The 16134-nt window shown below is 40.2% G+C and overlaps 1 protein-coding gene across 4 annotated transcripts in view; it reads right to left on the bottom strand.

Moving 5' to 3' along the window:
• XPC (XPC complex subunit, DNA damage recognition and repair factor) overlaps nucleotides 1-16134 on the bottom strand; it is a 53359-nt gene that overhangs the window by 36064 nt on the left and 1161 nt on the right. For 3 of the 4 annotated variants that reach the window (XM_032320617.1, XM_032321472.1, XM_032323069.1), the window contains exons 2-3: nucleotides 11099-11294; nucleotides 1368-1486 (exon numbers count right to left, since the gene is read on the bottom strand). In XM_032320617.1, coding sequence (XP_032176508.1) covers nucleotides 1368-1486; nucleotides 11099-11294 — 315 coding nt within the window. Of the gene's footprint in view, nucleotides 1-1367; nucleotides 1487-9679; nucleotides 9789-11098; nucleotides 11295-16134 lie in introns of those variants that run through there. The other variant, XM_032322241.1, reaches the window with a different exon arrangement.

Here is a 16134-nt window from a genome sequence, read left to right as displayed (position 1 = left end):
GAGTCCCATTTCATGATGCTCAATATAATAATCTGATTCAGTAAAGATCAAAGCATATGAAAAACTGTTAAGTAAAAAGTTACTAGAGAATAAGATATTCACACAGAATCAGAGTATCACCCGATATGGTTAATTACAGAGGGAAAATGTACCTTTATGTTTTCACAAACTGGCAGAACCACCTTGTAGGATCACACTTAGCATCACTAGTGGGGCAAACTGACATTAGGAGTCTCTTAATGGATGCAGTATGAAATACAAAGCTATGAAGTATACTTGCCCCCCCAAAAAAGTTTAGCCTAAATTCAATCAAGCCTTCACTTACAGTTTATAAGAAACCTGGGGATACTGAAACAAGTTTACCATCACCCTGAGATGCATATCACACAAAACTGGAATCAAAGACATCCCATAAGAGAATAGGCCAGGACTCTTCAAAAACAGCAGTGCCACAAAAAGAAAAAAAGAAAAAAAAAGGTGTTGGGGGGTGGACACACTGTTCTAAACTAAAGGAGACTAAAGAGGTATAACTCACATTTTGATTAGATCCTGGATTAGAAACAAACAATGGCTATGAAGGATATTTTTGCAACAATTAGGGGCTTTTCATTTTCTTAAGTATGAAACTATTTCATCATGCAGGAGAATGTCTTAGTCTTAGGGGAACTGATGAAGTATTTACTAGTCAAGTACCAGGATGTCTGCAACTTACTTTCAAATGATTCCACGCTGCATATTTACAGAGAAAGATACATTCACTACTGGCAAATGTTAAAGTTACTAAATCTAAGTGAAGAGTCCATGTACTACATTTTCCATTTTGTAGGTTTTCAAAAATCATTTTCAAAATCAAAAGCTGAGATAAAGTTAGCACAGACAGAAGGAATCAGGGATGATTACATTACTGTGAGCATATGATGCTTTAGGCCCGTTACATTTGCAGACCTTTCTTCCTCTGCTACAATCCTGCAGCCTAGCCTGTAAACAGCTCACACGGAGCAGTCAATGCTTACTGAATGCTATTGGTGAAAAATCTCTGATTTTTTCAGAGTGGATTTACTTGTTCACACAGCTATACAAGTAGCAAGGCTGGACCCTGAACCCAGATCTCACTACTCTCAAAGCCTATGTGCTGAAACAATACTGCCTCTCAGTTTCACAATCTCCTCCACTGACAGCCACAAGAGGAAGAGAATATACAACCATCTTTGGTAACCTGGTCATGAATTTGTCTTTGCATCAAAAGCAAGTCCCTACTGTAACCTTATTTGGTCTTAGTTTCACAAGGAAACAAAAGCACTGCAACTAAATGATGTGACTCCAAGCAGATTCAAACAGAAAAACAGGATCACACAGCAATGTTTTACCTTCAACCTCTTCCCAATCATCTTCACTTTCTTCCTCATCTTCTCCTTCACAGCTGCCTTTGTCCACAGCAGCTTCTCTCCGTGGGGGCTGTGCCTTCTTGCCACCTTTTGTGAAGTCCCTGTGTAAAGATCACAGGAAGGAAGGTGAAGAAGGCTCACACATCCTAGTGCTACATTTAAGCTAAATGGAATCCTAAGGACTCCTTCTATTTATTGAGACACTGTTGCAATTATTTAAAGATAATGGGTGAGCTCTGAGACTCATTCCCTCCACTAAAGGTCTCAAGGGCTCCTCGAGATGAGCTCTGATCATCAGTCTAATACTAGATGTGCTGTCAAAAAGAAAGCATGCAATGGACCTAAAGCCTAGAGCTGTGGGAGGGAAAACAGAGCTGTGCCTTGAAGTGGTACAGGAGTAAGAAGAAACCACAGTAACATTGTAAGTTCCAGAAGTAAAAGCTGGAATATGGATTATACATGCACAGGTGGACACCACATTGAAGAGGGCATTCACATTTGCTGATCATACCATGAGCCAACTCAGATGACTGTTTCTCCCCACCTCTACAATGTAAGGAAATGGAAGCTGGTAGAATTCTAACCGCAAAGTATGTGGGGATGTGTCCATACATAGGTATGTCACAAGTAACAACAAAAACACAGATAACTAGCTAGTTAAATAGGTACCAACACAGATAAGCAGCAAGCTGAATACTGACTAAAGATGCAATGGTTGCTAATATGTAATCCATTTTCGCAATTTCATATATAAAACGTGCTTGGTGGGGGAGGAGTCAAGATGGTGGAGCAGTAGCAGGCTGAGACAACATCAGGTAGCAGGAGATCAGCTAGACAGCTTATCAAAACATTCCAAACGCCTACAAATCCAACAGGAGATTGAAGAGAAGAAGAGCAACAATTCTAGAAACAGAAAATCAACCACTTTCTGAAAGGTAGGACCCGCAAAGAAGTGAATCTAAGTATCAGGAAGATAGACCGCGGCGGGAAGGGCCCACCCTCAGCCAGCGGCAGAGCAACACAGTACAAAATCAGAACCTTCAGAAGTCTGTTACACTGTGGGACTTCACTCCGGAGGTTAAGCTGGGGTGAAGCCTACATGGGGACAGCGTGGTCTCAGGTCCCGCAGGGTCACAGAAATATCAGGGCTGTCTGAGTGTTGCAGAGCTTACAGGTATTAAAGCGGGGAAGCCAGCTACAGAGACGGATCCAAGGAGTGAGCTCTCAGCTGGCGGTTACCTTAAATTGTGATCCGTGGCACAGGGACCCCACAAAATCCGGGGAGACCCCCCCCCCGGAAGAGCTCAGGTATCTGTGTGGTTCGGAGACTCCAGGTGGGGCTGTATGCCAGAGACAGAGATGCTGCGTCACCAGCTAGGTCAGCTCGGAGCACACCGGGAGCCCAGGGAGATGGGAGTGATTGAGCGCTTTCCTTCCAGGGCGCACTGAGGAGTGGGGCCCTGAGCTCTCAGTTCCTCTGAGCTAGAGATTGGGAGGCGGCCACTTTCATTCCCGTCCTCCAGAACTCTATGGAAAGCAGAAAGCATTCAAGGAACAAACGAACTCGAGCAGATTACTTACCCTGGCCCCTGGTAAGGGCGGTGCAATTCCACCTCAGGCAAAGACACTTGAGAATCTCTACAACAGGCCCCTCCCCCAGAATATCAACCAGAAATCCAGCCAAGACCAAGTTCACTTACCAGGAGAACAGCAGAATTCCAGAGGAGGAGAAAGCAAAGTATGGAATTCATGGCTTTCTCCCCATGATTCTTTAGTCTTGCAAAGTTAATTAATTTTTTTAATTTTACGTTTTTTCTTCTGCTAAATTTTTTTTAACTTTTACCCTTTCCTGTTTTAACAATTTTTAACTAGTTTATCTTAACAATACCTTTCATTACAAAAAAATCTGTTTTGAGCCTTCATTCTTATAGTCGTATTTTATCCTTCACTGTATCTAACTTTATTTTTGGTATACACATAGGGTTTTTCTTGTAAAAAAAATTTGGGGTACAACTTCTTCTAATAGATCAAAATACACCCTTAATCTACACAGGGATTTGTTCTAGTCTTCAGCCAGAGCAAATTCTCTCCACTTTCTTTTTCTTTATTCTCCCAAACAACTTATCTTATTAACTCCTTTTTTAGAAATTAAAAAAAAAAATTTCATCTTTATAATCATACTCCAACCCTTCATTGTGTTTATCCTTATATATGTTTTTCATTCTTTAAAATGTTGGAAGGTAGTTTCTTCTAAGAGACCAAAATACTCCCAAAATTAAGTGGGTGACCCTGTTCTAGTCACCGGTCTAATGTATATTTTTTTCTTTATTTTTTAAATTTTTTAAATTTATTTTCAGGGTAACAGTATTCACTGTGTTTACAACACACCCAGTGCTCCATGCAATCCGTGCCCTCTCCAATATTTTTCTTTTTTATATTTTTTATTTGTTTTCTTTTTTAATTTTTTTTTCTGAAATTCTTTTTACTCCCTTTCTCCCCCAATGATTTGGGATCTCTTCTGATTTGGTTAAAGCACATTTTCCTGGGGTCTTTGTCACCCTTTTAGTATTTTATTTGCTCCTTCATATATTCTTATCTGGACAAAATGACAAGGCAGAAAAACTCACCACAAAAAAAAGAACAAGAGGCAGTACCAAAGGCTAGGGACCTAATCAATATGGACATTGGTAATATGTCAGATCTAGAATTCAGAATGATGATTCTCAAGGTTCTAGCCAGGCTCGGAAAAGGCATGGAAGACATTAGAGAAACCCTGTCTGGAGAAATAAAAGCCCTTTCTGGAGAAATAAAAGAACTAAAATCTAACCAAGTTGAAATCAAAAAAGCTATTAATGAGGTGCCATCAAAAATTGAGGCTCTTGGGGTGCCTGGGTGGCTCAGTGGGTTAAGCCGCTGCCTTCAGCTCAGGTCATGATGTCAGGGTCCTGGGATCGAGTCCCGCATCGGGCTCTCTGCTCAGCGGGGAGCCTGCCTCCCTCTCTCTCTCCCTGCCTCTCTGTCTACTTGTGATCTCTCTCTGTCAAATAAATAAATAAAATCTTTAAAAAAAAATTGAGGCTCTTACTGCTAGGATAAATATGGAAGAAGAAAGAGTTAGTGATATAGAAGACCAAATGACAGAGAATAAAGAAGCTGAGCAAAAGAGAGACAACTACTGGACCATGAGGAGAGAATTCGAGAGGAAAGTGATACCATAAGACGAAACATTAGAATAACTGGGATTCCAGAAGAAAAAGAGAGAGGGGAGCAGAAGGTATATTGGAGAGAATTATTGTAGAGAATTTCCCTAATATGGCAAAGAAAACAAGCATCAAATCCAGGAGGTGCAGAGAACCCCCCTCAAAATCAGTAAGAATAGGTCCACACCCTATCATCTAATAGTAAAATTTACAAGGCTTAGCAACAAAGAAAATATCCTGAAAGCAGCCTGGGACAAGAAGACTGTAACATACAATATTAAACATATTAGATTGGTAGCAGACTTATCCACAGAGACCTGGCAGGCCAGAAAGAGCTGGCATGATATATTCAGAGCACTAAACGAGAAAAACATGCAGCCAAGAATACTATATCCAGCTAGGCTGTCTTTGAAAATAGAAGGGGAAATAAAATGCTTCCAGGACAAAGAAAAACTGAAAGCATTTGCAAACACCAAACCAGCTCTACAGGAAATATTGAAAGGGGTCTTCTAAGCAAAGACCCTAAAAGTAGTAGATCAGAAAGGAACAGAGAAAATATACAGTAACAGTTACCTTACAGGCAATACAATGGCACAAATTTCATATCTCTCAATAGTTACCCTGAATGTAAATGGGCTAAATGCCCCCATCAAAAGACACAGGGTATCAGAATGAATACAACAAACAAAACTCATCAATATGCTGCCTACAAGAAACTCATTTTAGACCCAAAGACACCTCCAGATTTAAAGTGAGGGGGTGGATTTACCATGCTAATGAACATCAAAACAAAGCTGGGGTGGCTATCCTTATATCAGATAAATTAGATTTTAAGCCAAAGACTATAATAAGAGATGAGGAAGGACACTCTATCATACTCAAAGGGTCTGTCCAACAAGAAGATCTAACAATTTTAAATATCTATGCCCCTAAAATGAAAGCAGCCAACTATATAAACCAGTGAATAACAAAATCAAAAAAACACATCAACAACAATACAATAACAGTGCGGGACTTTAACACTCCCCTCACTGAAATGACAGATCATCCGAGCAAAAGGTCAACAAGGAAATAAAGGCCTTAAATGACACACTGGACCCGATGGACCACACAGATATATTCAGAACATTCCATCCCAAAGCAACAGAATACACAGTCTTCTCTAGTGCACATGGAACATTCTCCATGAGAGATCACATCCTGGGTCACAAATCAGGTCTCACCCGGTACCAAAAGACAGGGATCACTCCCTGCATATTTTCAGGCCACAATGCTCTGAAACTAGAACTCAACCACGAGAGGAAAGTTGGAAAGAGCTCATGTAGTTACATGGAGGCTAAAGAGCATCCTACTACTACTCCCGATGAGTGAGTCAACCAGGAAATTAAAGAAGAATTTTAAAAATTCATGGAAACAAATGAAAATGAAAACACAGCGGTTCATAATCTGTGGGACACAGCAAAGGCAGTCCTGAGAGGAAAATATATAGGGATACAAGCCTTTCTCAGGAAACAAGAAAGGTCTTAAATACACAACCTAACCATACACCTAAAGGAGCTGGAGAAAGAACAACAAAGAAAGCCTAAGCCAGAAGGAGAAGAAAAATAATAAAGATCAGAGCAGAAATCAATGAAATAGAAACCAAAAAAACAACAGAACAAATCAAACAAAGCTGGTTCTTTGAAAGAATTAATAAGATTGATAAACCCCTGGCCAGACTTATCAAAAAGAAAAGAGAAAGGACCCAAATTAATAAAATCATGAATGAAAGAGGAGAGATCACAACCAACACCAAAGAAATACAAACAATTATAAGAACATAATATGAGCAACTCTATGCCAACAAATTTGACAATCTGGAAGAAATGGATGCATTCCTAGAGACATATAAACTACCAAACTACAACTGAACCAGGAATAAAGAAAACCTGAGCAGACCCATAACCAGTAAGGAGATTGAAACAGTCATCAAAAATCTGCAAAGAAACAAAAGCCCAGGGCTAGACGGCTTCCCAGGGGAATTCCACCAAACATTTAAAGCAGAATTAATTCCTATTCTCCTGAAACCGTTCCAAAAAATAGTAATGGAAGGAAAACTTCCAAATTCATTTTATGAGGCCAGCATTACCTTGATCCCAAAACCAGATAAGGATCCCATCAAAAAAGAGAATTACAGACCAATATCCTTGATGAACACAGATGCAAAATTTCTCACCAAAATACTAGCCAAAAGGATCCAATAGTACATTAAAGGATTATTCACCACGACCAAGTGGGATTTATTCCAGGGCTGCAAGGTTGGTTCAACATCCGCAAATCAATCAATGTGATACAATACATTAATAAAAAAAAGAACAAGAACCATATGATACTCTCAATAGATGTTGAAAAAGCATTTGACAAAGTACAGCATCCCTTCCTGATCAAAACTCTTCAAAGTGTAGGGATAGAGGGCACATACCTCAATATTATCAAAGCCACCTATGAAAAACCAACCGCAAATATCATTCTCAATGGAGAAAAACTGAGAGCTTTTCGACTTAGGTCAGGAATACGGCAGGGATGTCCATTATCACCACTGCTATTCAACATAGTACTAGAAGTCCTAGCCTCAGCAATCAGACAACAAAAAGAAATTAAAGGCATCCAAATTCGCAAAGAAGAAGTCAAACTCTTTGCAGATGATATGATACTGTACGTGGAAAACATCAAAAGACTCCACTCCAAATCTGCTAGAACTTGTACAGGAATTCAGTAAAGTGTCAGGATATAAAGTCAATGCACAGATATCAGTTGCATTTCTTTACATTAATGACAAGACAGAAGAAAGAGAAATTAAGTCAATCCCATTTACATTTGAATCCAAAACCATAAGATACCTAGGAATAAACCTAACCAAATAGGCAAAGAATTTGTACTCAGAAAACTATAAAGTACTCATGAAAAAAACTGAGGAAGACACAAAGAAATGGACAAATGTTCCATGCTCATGGATTGGAAGAACAAATATGGTGAAAATGTATATACTACCTAAAGCAATCTACACATTTAATGCAATCCCTATCAAAATACCATCCATCTTTTTCAAAGAAATGGAACAAATAATCCTAAAATTTATATAGAACCAGAAAAGACCTCGAATAGCCAAAGGAATATTGAAAAAGAAAGCCAAAGTTGGTGGCATCACAATTCCGGACTTCAAGCTCTATTACAAAGCTGTCATCATCAAGACAGTATGGTACTGGCACAAAAACAGACACATAGATCAATGGAACAGAATACAGAGAGCCCAGAAATAGACCCTCAACTCTATGGTCAACTAATCTTCGACAAAGCAGGAAAGAATGTCCACTGGAAAAAAAAACAGCCTCTTCAACAAATGGTGTTGGGAAAATTGGACAGCCACATGCAAAAAAATGGAATTGGACTATTTCCTTACACCACACACAAAAATAGACTCAAAATGGATGAAGGACCTCAATGTGAGAAAGGAATCCGTCAAAATCCCTGAGAAAAACACAGGCAGCAACCTCTTCGACCTTAGCCGCAGCAACTTCTTCCTAGAAACATTGCTAAGGAGAAGGGAAGGAAGGGCAAAAATGAACTATTGGGACTTCATCAAGATCAAAAGCTTTTGCACAGCAAAGGGGACAGTCAACAAAACCAAAAGACAACTGACTGAATGGGAGAAGATATTTGCAAACGACCTATCAGATAAAGGGCTAGTATTCAAAATCTATAAAGAGCTTAGCAAACTCAACACCCAAAGAACAAATAATCCAATCAAGAAATGGGCAGAGGACATGAACAGACATTTCTGCAAAGAAGACATCCAGATAGTCAACACACACATGAAAAAGTGCTCTGTATCACTTGGCATCAGGGAAATACAAATCAAAACCACAATGAGATACCACCGCACACCAGTCAGAATGGCTAAAATTAACAAATCAGGAAACGACAGATGGTGGCGAGGATGTGGAGAAAGGGGAACCCTCCTACACTGTTGGTGGGAATGCAAGCTGGTGGAACCACTCTGGAAAACAGCATGGAGGTTCCTCAAAAAGTTGAAAATAGAGCTACCTTACAACCCAGCCATTGCACTACTAGGTATTTACCCTAAAGATACAAACATAGTGATCCAAAGGGGCATGTGCACCCAAATGTTTATAGCAGCCAGGTCCACAACAGCCAAACTATAGAAAGAACCTAGATGTCCATCAACAGATGAATGGATAAAGAAGATGTGGTATATATATACAATGGAATACTACGCAGCCATCAAAAGAAATGAAATCTTGGCCTTTGCAATGACGTGGATGGAACTGAGAGAAATACATCAATTGGAGAAAGACAACTATCATGTGATCTCTCTGATAATGAGGAAGTGAAGATCCAACGTGTGGGGTCTGGGGGATAAGGAAAGAATAAATGAAACAAGATGGGATAGGGAAGGAGACAAACCATAAGAGACTCTTACTGAGGGTGGTAGGGTTATGGACATTGGGGAGGGTATGTGCTATGGTGAGTGCTGTGAAGTGTGTAAACCCGGTGATTCACAGACCTGTACCCCTGGGGCTAATAATACATTATATGTTTATAAAAAAAATTTTTTTTAATGTGCTTAGAGGGGTGCCTGGGTGGCTCAGTGGGTTAAAGCCTCTGCCTTCAGCTCGGGTCATGGTCTCAGGGTCCTGGGATCGAACCCCGAGTCAGGCTCTCTGCTCAGCAGGGAGCCTGCTTCCTCCTCTCTCTCTGCCTGCCTCTCTGCCTACTTGTGATCTCTATCAAATAAATAAATAAAATCTTTAAAAAAAAATGTGCTTAGAGCACATTTACTTTTTGCTTTCGTAAGGTCTGACCTGTGGTATCAAGTGAGAACATCATCTAAGATTTGAGCTCAGACTTTTAAAATAACCAGTTGGTCTTCAGCTCTAAAATTACATGCATTCCCCTTACGGTCAACCACTTTCAGCACCAGAGAAACAAAAATTTCTCCTTAGAATAAATGTAGTGAAAATGTCCATGAACTATGGATCTGACAGCAGTTGACTATCAATGTAGAGGGGAAGGGGGGCCCAGAGCTTTACCTACCAGCACAGCATCCTGGTCTATGTGTACATGGATTTCTCTGATAATTCAACTAGTGGGAAGAGACAACTGGGAAGCAGGAAGATCAGAGGCAAGCACTCTCAGGAAAAGTCTAAGGGAAAAGAAGAGGTGACTTGAGTGCAAAATTCCCATGCTTCCATGGCCTGTCTACTGCTGGCCCTCTCCTGGGCTGCCTTCCTCTGCCAGGCCTGCAAGCTGCAGGGAAAGCCAGCATGAAGATGGAAGACTGGTTTCTGAAGGAACTACTACCTCTCTGTTCTGCCTCTTCCACCCCTCCCCACAACTTTCCTGAAAGGTGAACAATCAAGTGTTCACAAGGCTTGTAGTCACTGTTCACCACACATTACTATGCATGTTTACTCAACTGCAAATTCAGCCCAACAAAAGGCCCTGCCCTAGATGCCACAGGGCCTACAAAAACAAACCAGGTGTGGCTGGCTCCAGGCTTCAGAAAGCCTGCAGGGTAGTAAGCCAAGATACATGGCCTAGGCACAAATAAATGCAAGAAATCAGAGGAGAAAAAAGGGGAAGAATCAGTGAAGACTGTCGAGTGGACGGATTCTGATCCACATCTTCCAGGTGGAAGAAAGCATTCCTATAGCAGGAAGAACGAGCACGCTTCAGAGGCAGAAAAGTCTGAGCATGTGGCAAGAGAGCGACAAGAAGTCCAGTTGGGTGGGAGCAGAGAGAACTTGTGGAGAGCAGTACAGGTGAAAGCTGGAATGGCAGGCCAGTATCTTAGGTATGTAGTATCACTGTGTAGTATAAAGAGCACTGGACCAAGTCAGAGGCCTAAATCTCATCTGGTTTTTGCCACTGTCCAGTTGTGTAACCACAGATAAATGCCTTTCTGTTGACCATCGCTGTCATCCAAAAAGTCTGGGAGGCAAACAATACAAAGCTGACCCTTGAATAACACAGGGTTAGGGCACTGACCACTTGCACAATCAAACATCTGCACAGAACTTATGATACCCCTAAAACTACTACTACTAGGCTACTGTTGACTGGAAGCCTTACCAATAACATACAGTTGATTGAACATATATTTTGTATGTTATACATTTTATATACTGTATCCTTCCAGTAAAGTAAGCTAGAGAAGGACACATTTTTTAAAAGTTACAAGAAAAACTACATTTATAATACTTACTAAGGTATTTGACAAAAAAAAAAAAAAAAAAGAAAAAAAACCTCCATGTAGATGTGGAGCCATGCAGTTCCAACCTGGTTGGTCAAGGGTCTACTGTAATTGTGAAGAATCTTACTAGTGGTCTGAGCTCCAGCTGGAGGAGCTTAAAGATCCCATCTTGGGCACAGATACCAGTGACAGCAAAAAGAGACTCACACTTCCAGAGAGACAGAATCAAGACCTGGCTGGAAGCTTTTCAGCCATCTCACCTGAACTCCTCCCCATCGCTGAGGGCTTCATCCTTCACAACTGTGGGGTTTTCAGATTTAACAGTCACCTTGGCCACTTTCTTTTTGGCTGGACCGTGGGCAGGGCCACCAGGATCACTGCAGCCTCTCTTCCTCTTTCCTTGTGAGACTTGGGAGAGAAGGCTTGTCTTTAATGGTTTCTCGTCTTCCAAGACATCTAGATGACCACAAAGAACACAAGGTAAGCAACACAGGAAAGGCAGAAGCAGTGTGCCTTCACAGGCAGGTGATGGAAAGCCCTCTTCTGTCACCTCCCTCCAGAGTCCATCTCCATCGCTGGGACACCATTCCACTTATTCCACAACCAGCCTCCAGGCTGCTCCTGCCTCCAGCCCAGTATACACCCTGCACTCCCAGTAAAAACCAGCTTCCTTTATCAGGGTTTATTCCATTTCCTCGTGAGGTTACAAGAAATGCCACATAACCCTAGTAAAACCTGGCTTCCAAATCTCAAATTTCAGCGAATAGCCAGGAAGGAAAAATACATCAATCTGCTAAGTAATACCTTGCTTACTTATTACTTGCCAAGACTAGTTACTTTAGGAGTAACCTAAACCTATTTATTAAGTAAATGTTTTGAGCTCATAAAGACGTCCAAGTTTTATCACAACCTTACTATTACTAATCCATGTTTCTACTATCTTTCAAAACCAAATCCTGCTCAAAATATACTTCATAAAACCTTTCTAATCTAACCCAAAAGTATACTCATATACCATCCATCTCAACAAGCTTAGGGTTGGAATAAGACAGTAGTAATTCAAAAATACCTTTATTTCCTTAAAATAATTGTTTTGATAAAGGGAGATTTTAAAAATGTACAGGCTGCTGGCTTTAGTTAAATTAGGGTAACTAAAGGTATGGTCTGTTTCTTAATATATTGATAAATCAATTTTCAATAAAGAATAACACAGCAGGGAAAGATATCTTCTATTTTGCAAATATATTCATAAAAATAATCTTGAATCTGAAATAAAGCATCTTCCTTTGTCTTTGGGTGACCACTTCAGTTAATTTTGGAAAACAAAAATACTTTAGTTGTTTTTCAGGTTCTAAAAGGAGCAGCAATACTAACCTAATATCAGATTGTTCATTCCTTTCATTTATGTTTTGTCCTACTGACTCTACTGATAGATATTTCTATTCCCCAAGAATATACTCTTGCATGGGAGAAAAGCTTTCCATCTAAATAAAATCATAATTTTAATAGATTTCTCCTAGTAGTAGGGCATTTGTTCTAACACTAGATAAAATCACTAATTCAGTTCAGTTTCTTTACAATGTTTTATAAAAGGAATTCAGGCATTCTCATGCTTTAAACATTCTAACCAGGGCGCCTGGGTGGCTCAGTGGGTTAAGCCGCTGCCTTAGGCTCAGGTCATGATCTCAGGGTCCTGGGATCGAGCCCCACATCGGGCTCTCTGCTCAGCAGGGAGCCTGCTTCCTCCTCTCTCTCTCTGCCTGCCTCTCTGCCTACTTGTAATCTCTCTCTGTCAAATAAATAAATAAATCTTTAAAAAAAATAAAAATAAAAATAAACATTCTAACCAAAACACAAACAATTTCAAAATTCTTTCCAATCTGAGACGCTTCTTATTCCAAGGCCAGAAGCTGCTTAAAGGTTTATGACTTGACAGTTTGAGTAGGATATTCCTGACATCAGGATTTCTGGATCTTTTTACACTTTTTAGCCCTCTATGAACACATGTGAAACAAAGGTGTGAAATGCTTCATTTTTACTAATCTAAAAACACAGGTGGGAGGATAACTCAAAAGCACCATTTCTTCCACACCAAACTTATATAGTTGGTTAAAAAAGTACAACTGTGTCCATTTTTGTGCTCAGAAGGCGGGCAAGAATGGAAACAAAAAACTCTGAATCAAAAAAAATTTCCACACGATTATTTTCAATCATTCCCCCCATCTGTGGTTTCAGTTGGTGCGGGGAAGGGACCAATCAGGGTAGAAGCCAATGATCCCCCTTCTGACACTCTCCTGAAGGACAAGAGTAGCCTAAGACATTCGTCACAATGCCTAAGTCATTCACTCAGTCACTAAGCATTTTATCATCTCACATCACCTTAAGAATTAGAAGGCTGAGTACAATACAATTAAGATACTCTGAGAGAAAGAGAACATAACTTCTACTACAGTATATTGCTTTAACTGTTCTATTTTATTATTATTGGCTATTAATCTCTTACTGTGCCTAATGTGTCAATTAAACTTTATCATAGGTATGAACATATAGGAAAAAAACACAGCATATACAAGGTTTCGTACCACCCATGTTTCAAGAATCCACTAGGTTGGGGGGGTCTTGGAATATATATCCCTGCAAATAAGAGGGGGGACTACTCTAATACCCGTAAAATTTTTAAAATCTGCATGCCCAACCATGATATAATCATTATGCACATACATTAGAATATTAACTCAGTCATCTTTTAAGACAGAGGAAATGACATGATAAAATGTTAAACATGCAAAATTGTTTTTACAGTATGGTTTCCACTACTTAGAGAAACAGATGAGAAGGAAATATGCCATTATTTCTGGATAGCAGAAATACAGGTTACTTTTTTTTTTTTTAATTCTTTACACTTCTGGGGTCCCAGAGAATCCAGAGGCTATTTTCTAGGCCTCTCTTAAGATCTAGAGCTACCTAAGCAGTCTCCTTGAGCTCAATATGTTAATTTTAGAAGGGCAGGAATTATCACTTTGGTCTGCTTAGCCTTCTATTGAGGTTTTTAAATACCTGCTTAAAACTGCGAGTACTTAGAATAAAATATGAACTCCTTAACTTGGTTTCCAGACAAGGGTCCTGCTTACCTTTCCTGCCTCAATTCCTACTACTTGCTTCTCACTGTGTCCAGTCGTGTGCCAACCACATTTCCTTTCCTCCTAAGTCTTTAAACATATTGATTCCTCTGCCTATAACTCTTCTCTGAGAACTTCCTTTGAAAAGCTCCTTCGGGACCCAAATTGATTCAAAGTTTCACCTCCTCAAAATAGGTGTCCCTGGACCACTGACTCTGACTTACTTCCCCCCGAACCTGCCACCCCCATGTCAGTTCTATTACCTTTAAGTCTTTTCATAACTCTCATCACCATGTGAACTTATTTAACTTTTTATTGTCTGCCCTACCAAGACCTCCCCACAAACTGTAAGCATCGTGACAGCAGGGACCTTGCCTGACCCATTCACTACTAGAATTTTAGTGCCTAGAACAGTCTCTGGAAATAGCAGGTGCTCAGTAAATACTTGTTGAAGGAATTAATGAGTCGTATCAATGAAAGCATTAACACAATGAAGAAACATGAAGAAATTAGAGGGGCACCTGGGTGGCTCAGTGGGTTAAAGCCTCTGCCTTCAGCTCAGGTCATGATCTGAGAGTCCTGGGATCGAGCCCCACATCGGGCTCTCCGCTCAGGGGAGAGCCTGCTTCCTCCTCTCTCTCTCTGCCTGCCTCTCTGCCTACTTGTGATCTCTGTCAAATAAATAAATAACATCTTTTGAAAAAAAAATAAAAAAAAGAAATTAGAGATGCCCTAATAGAAACACGGAAATACTGTGGAAGACCATTTTCTTTGAACCTAAATGTTGAATGATGCCAGGGGTCATCTTGGCATGCACTGAGGTGCTGCTAGAAACCACACTGAAGGTCACTGAGTCAGTGTCACCTGTAGCCCAAACCACAGGATTTTCCTCCACCCAAGCACAGCAGAAGTAGTTAACTCTTCCTGGAAGCTGCTCACCGGTTAGCTCCTCCAGCTGAGTTTCAGTGAAGCTTGGGTGCATCCTTGCCTACACCTAAGCTGAACTGATAGAAGCTAGACCATCTGATTGCCTGATATGGACCATGGCAGGAGTGCCTATCTCACTGAAAACTCACAACCACCCTGAAAGACAGTAGTATGTTTCAGAGCGGCTAAACTACTTGTCCAAAATAATTTACACAAGTACATATGAACAACTAATTGTTGGAGCTGCACCAAATAAAGTGTTTGGCATTTGGATTTGGCATCCAAATAAAGTGTTTAGCAGGAAGGAATGGTACCCAGGCAGGTGGAATTTCCATCAGATTACAACTTCTAATTTTTAAACTGCCACATATTCAGAATATATTCTGACTGGAAATAAAAACCCCTTTCATAGCCATTTGCTGAAATGTTACTCATTCTCAAAGTCGCAGATCAAACATAACTCCTTTAGAGAGCATTTCCCAATCTCTCCAAACTTATTATTCCTTCAGAAGCCACAAAGCCTGCTACCTTCTTCCAATGTATCACAATGTCTTGAGTATTTTTTGTAAACATCAACACTACGGGAACTTTAAGCTCCTCCAAGTAATCTCTCTCACGTCAACTAGCGTGTGCACAGCACATATCAGGTATCCCAAAAATGTCATCTGAATGAGTAAATGAATAAAGTAGAACTCCTAGCATTAACCATGAGGTAAATCACCTTCTAAGTTTAGAAATGACTTCCATTTGCCTATGTACTAACGGATGATAAACTTATGTAAAGAATCACAGGATTATTGAATCTAGGGTCACAGGAGTCCTTGCTGGTTACCTAAACCACACAGATTATTTTAAGAACCCCAGAAATCCCTTTTACAGCATGCATTATGCAATTATTTAAAATATTTACTGAGCACTTAATAAATGCACAGCAAGAGAGAACAATATAGGACACAGCAAAAATAAAACATGTTTCATAAACTTAAATTGTGGGAAGCAAAAAAGAAGTAAATTAACAATATCATTACATTATGTGACAGAGGCTGTTAGAGCCTGTGGTAAAGAGTACCTGGGGAAGATCACCTTAGCTAAGGCACTCAAAGTGGTGTGATTTCTGAAGGAACAGAAGAAATCTGCCACCCTAGAGCCATGGAGAAAGGAACATCAAAGCCAAAGGCTCACGGTGAGAAACAACATGGCATGTCTGAAGAATAGAAAGGAAGCCAGTAGAGAGGGTATCTGGCAGAGTC

This window comes from Mustela erminea, chromosome 1 (assembly GCF_009829155.1).
Source record: "Mustela erminea isolate mMusErm1 chromosome 1, mMusErm1.Pri, whole genome shotgun sequence".
Classification (NCBI taxonomy): Eukaryota; Metazoa; Chordata; class Mammalia; order Carnivora; family Mustelidae; genus Mustela; species Mustela erminea.
Note: the sequence above shows the minus strand (reverse complement) of the source record. Positions and strands in the feature narration are given on the sequence as shown.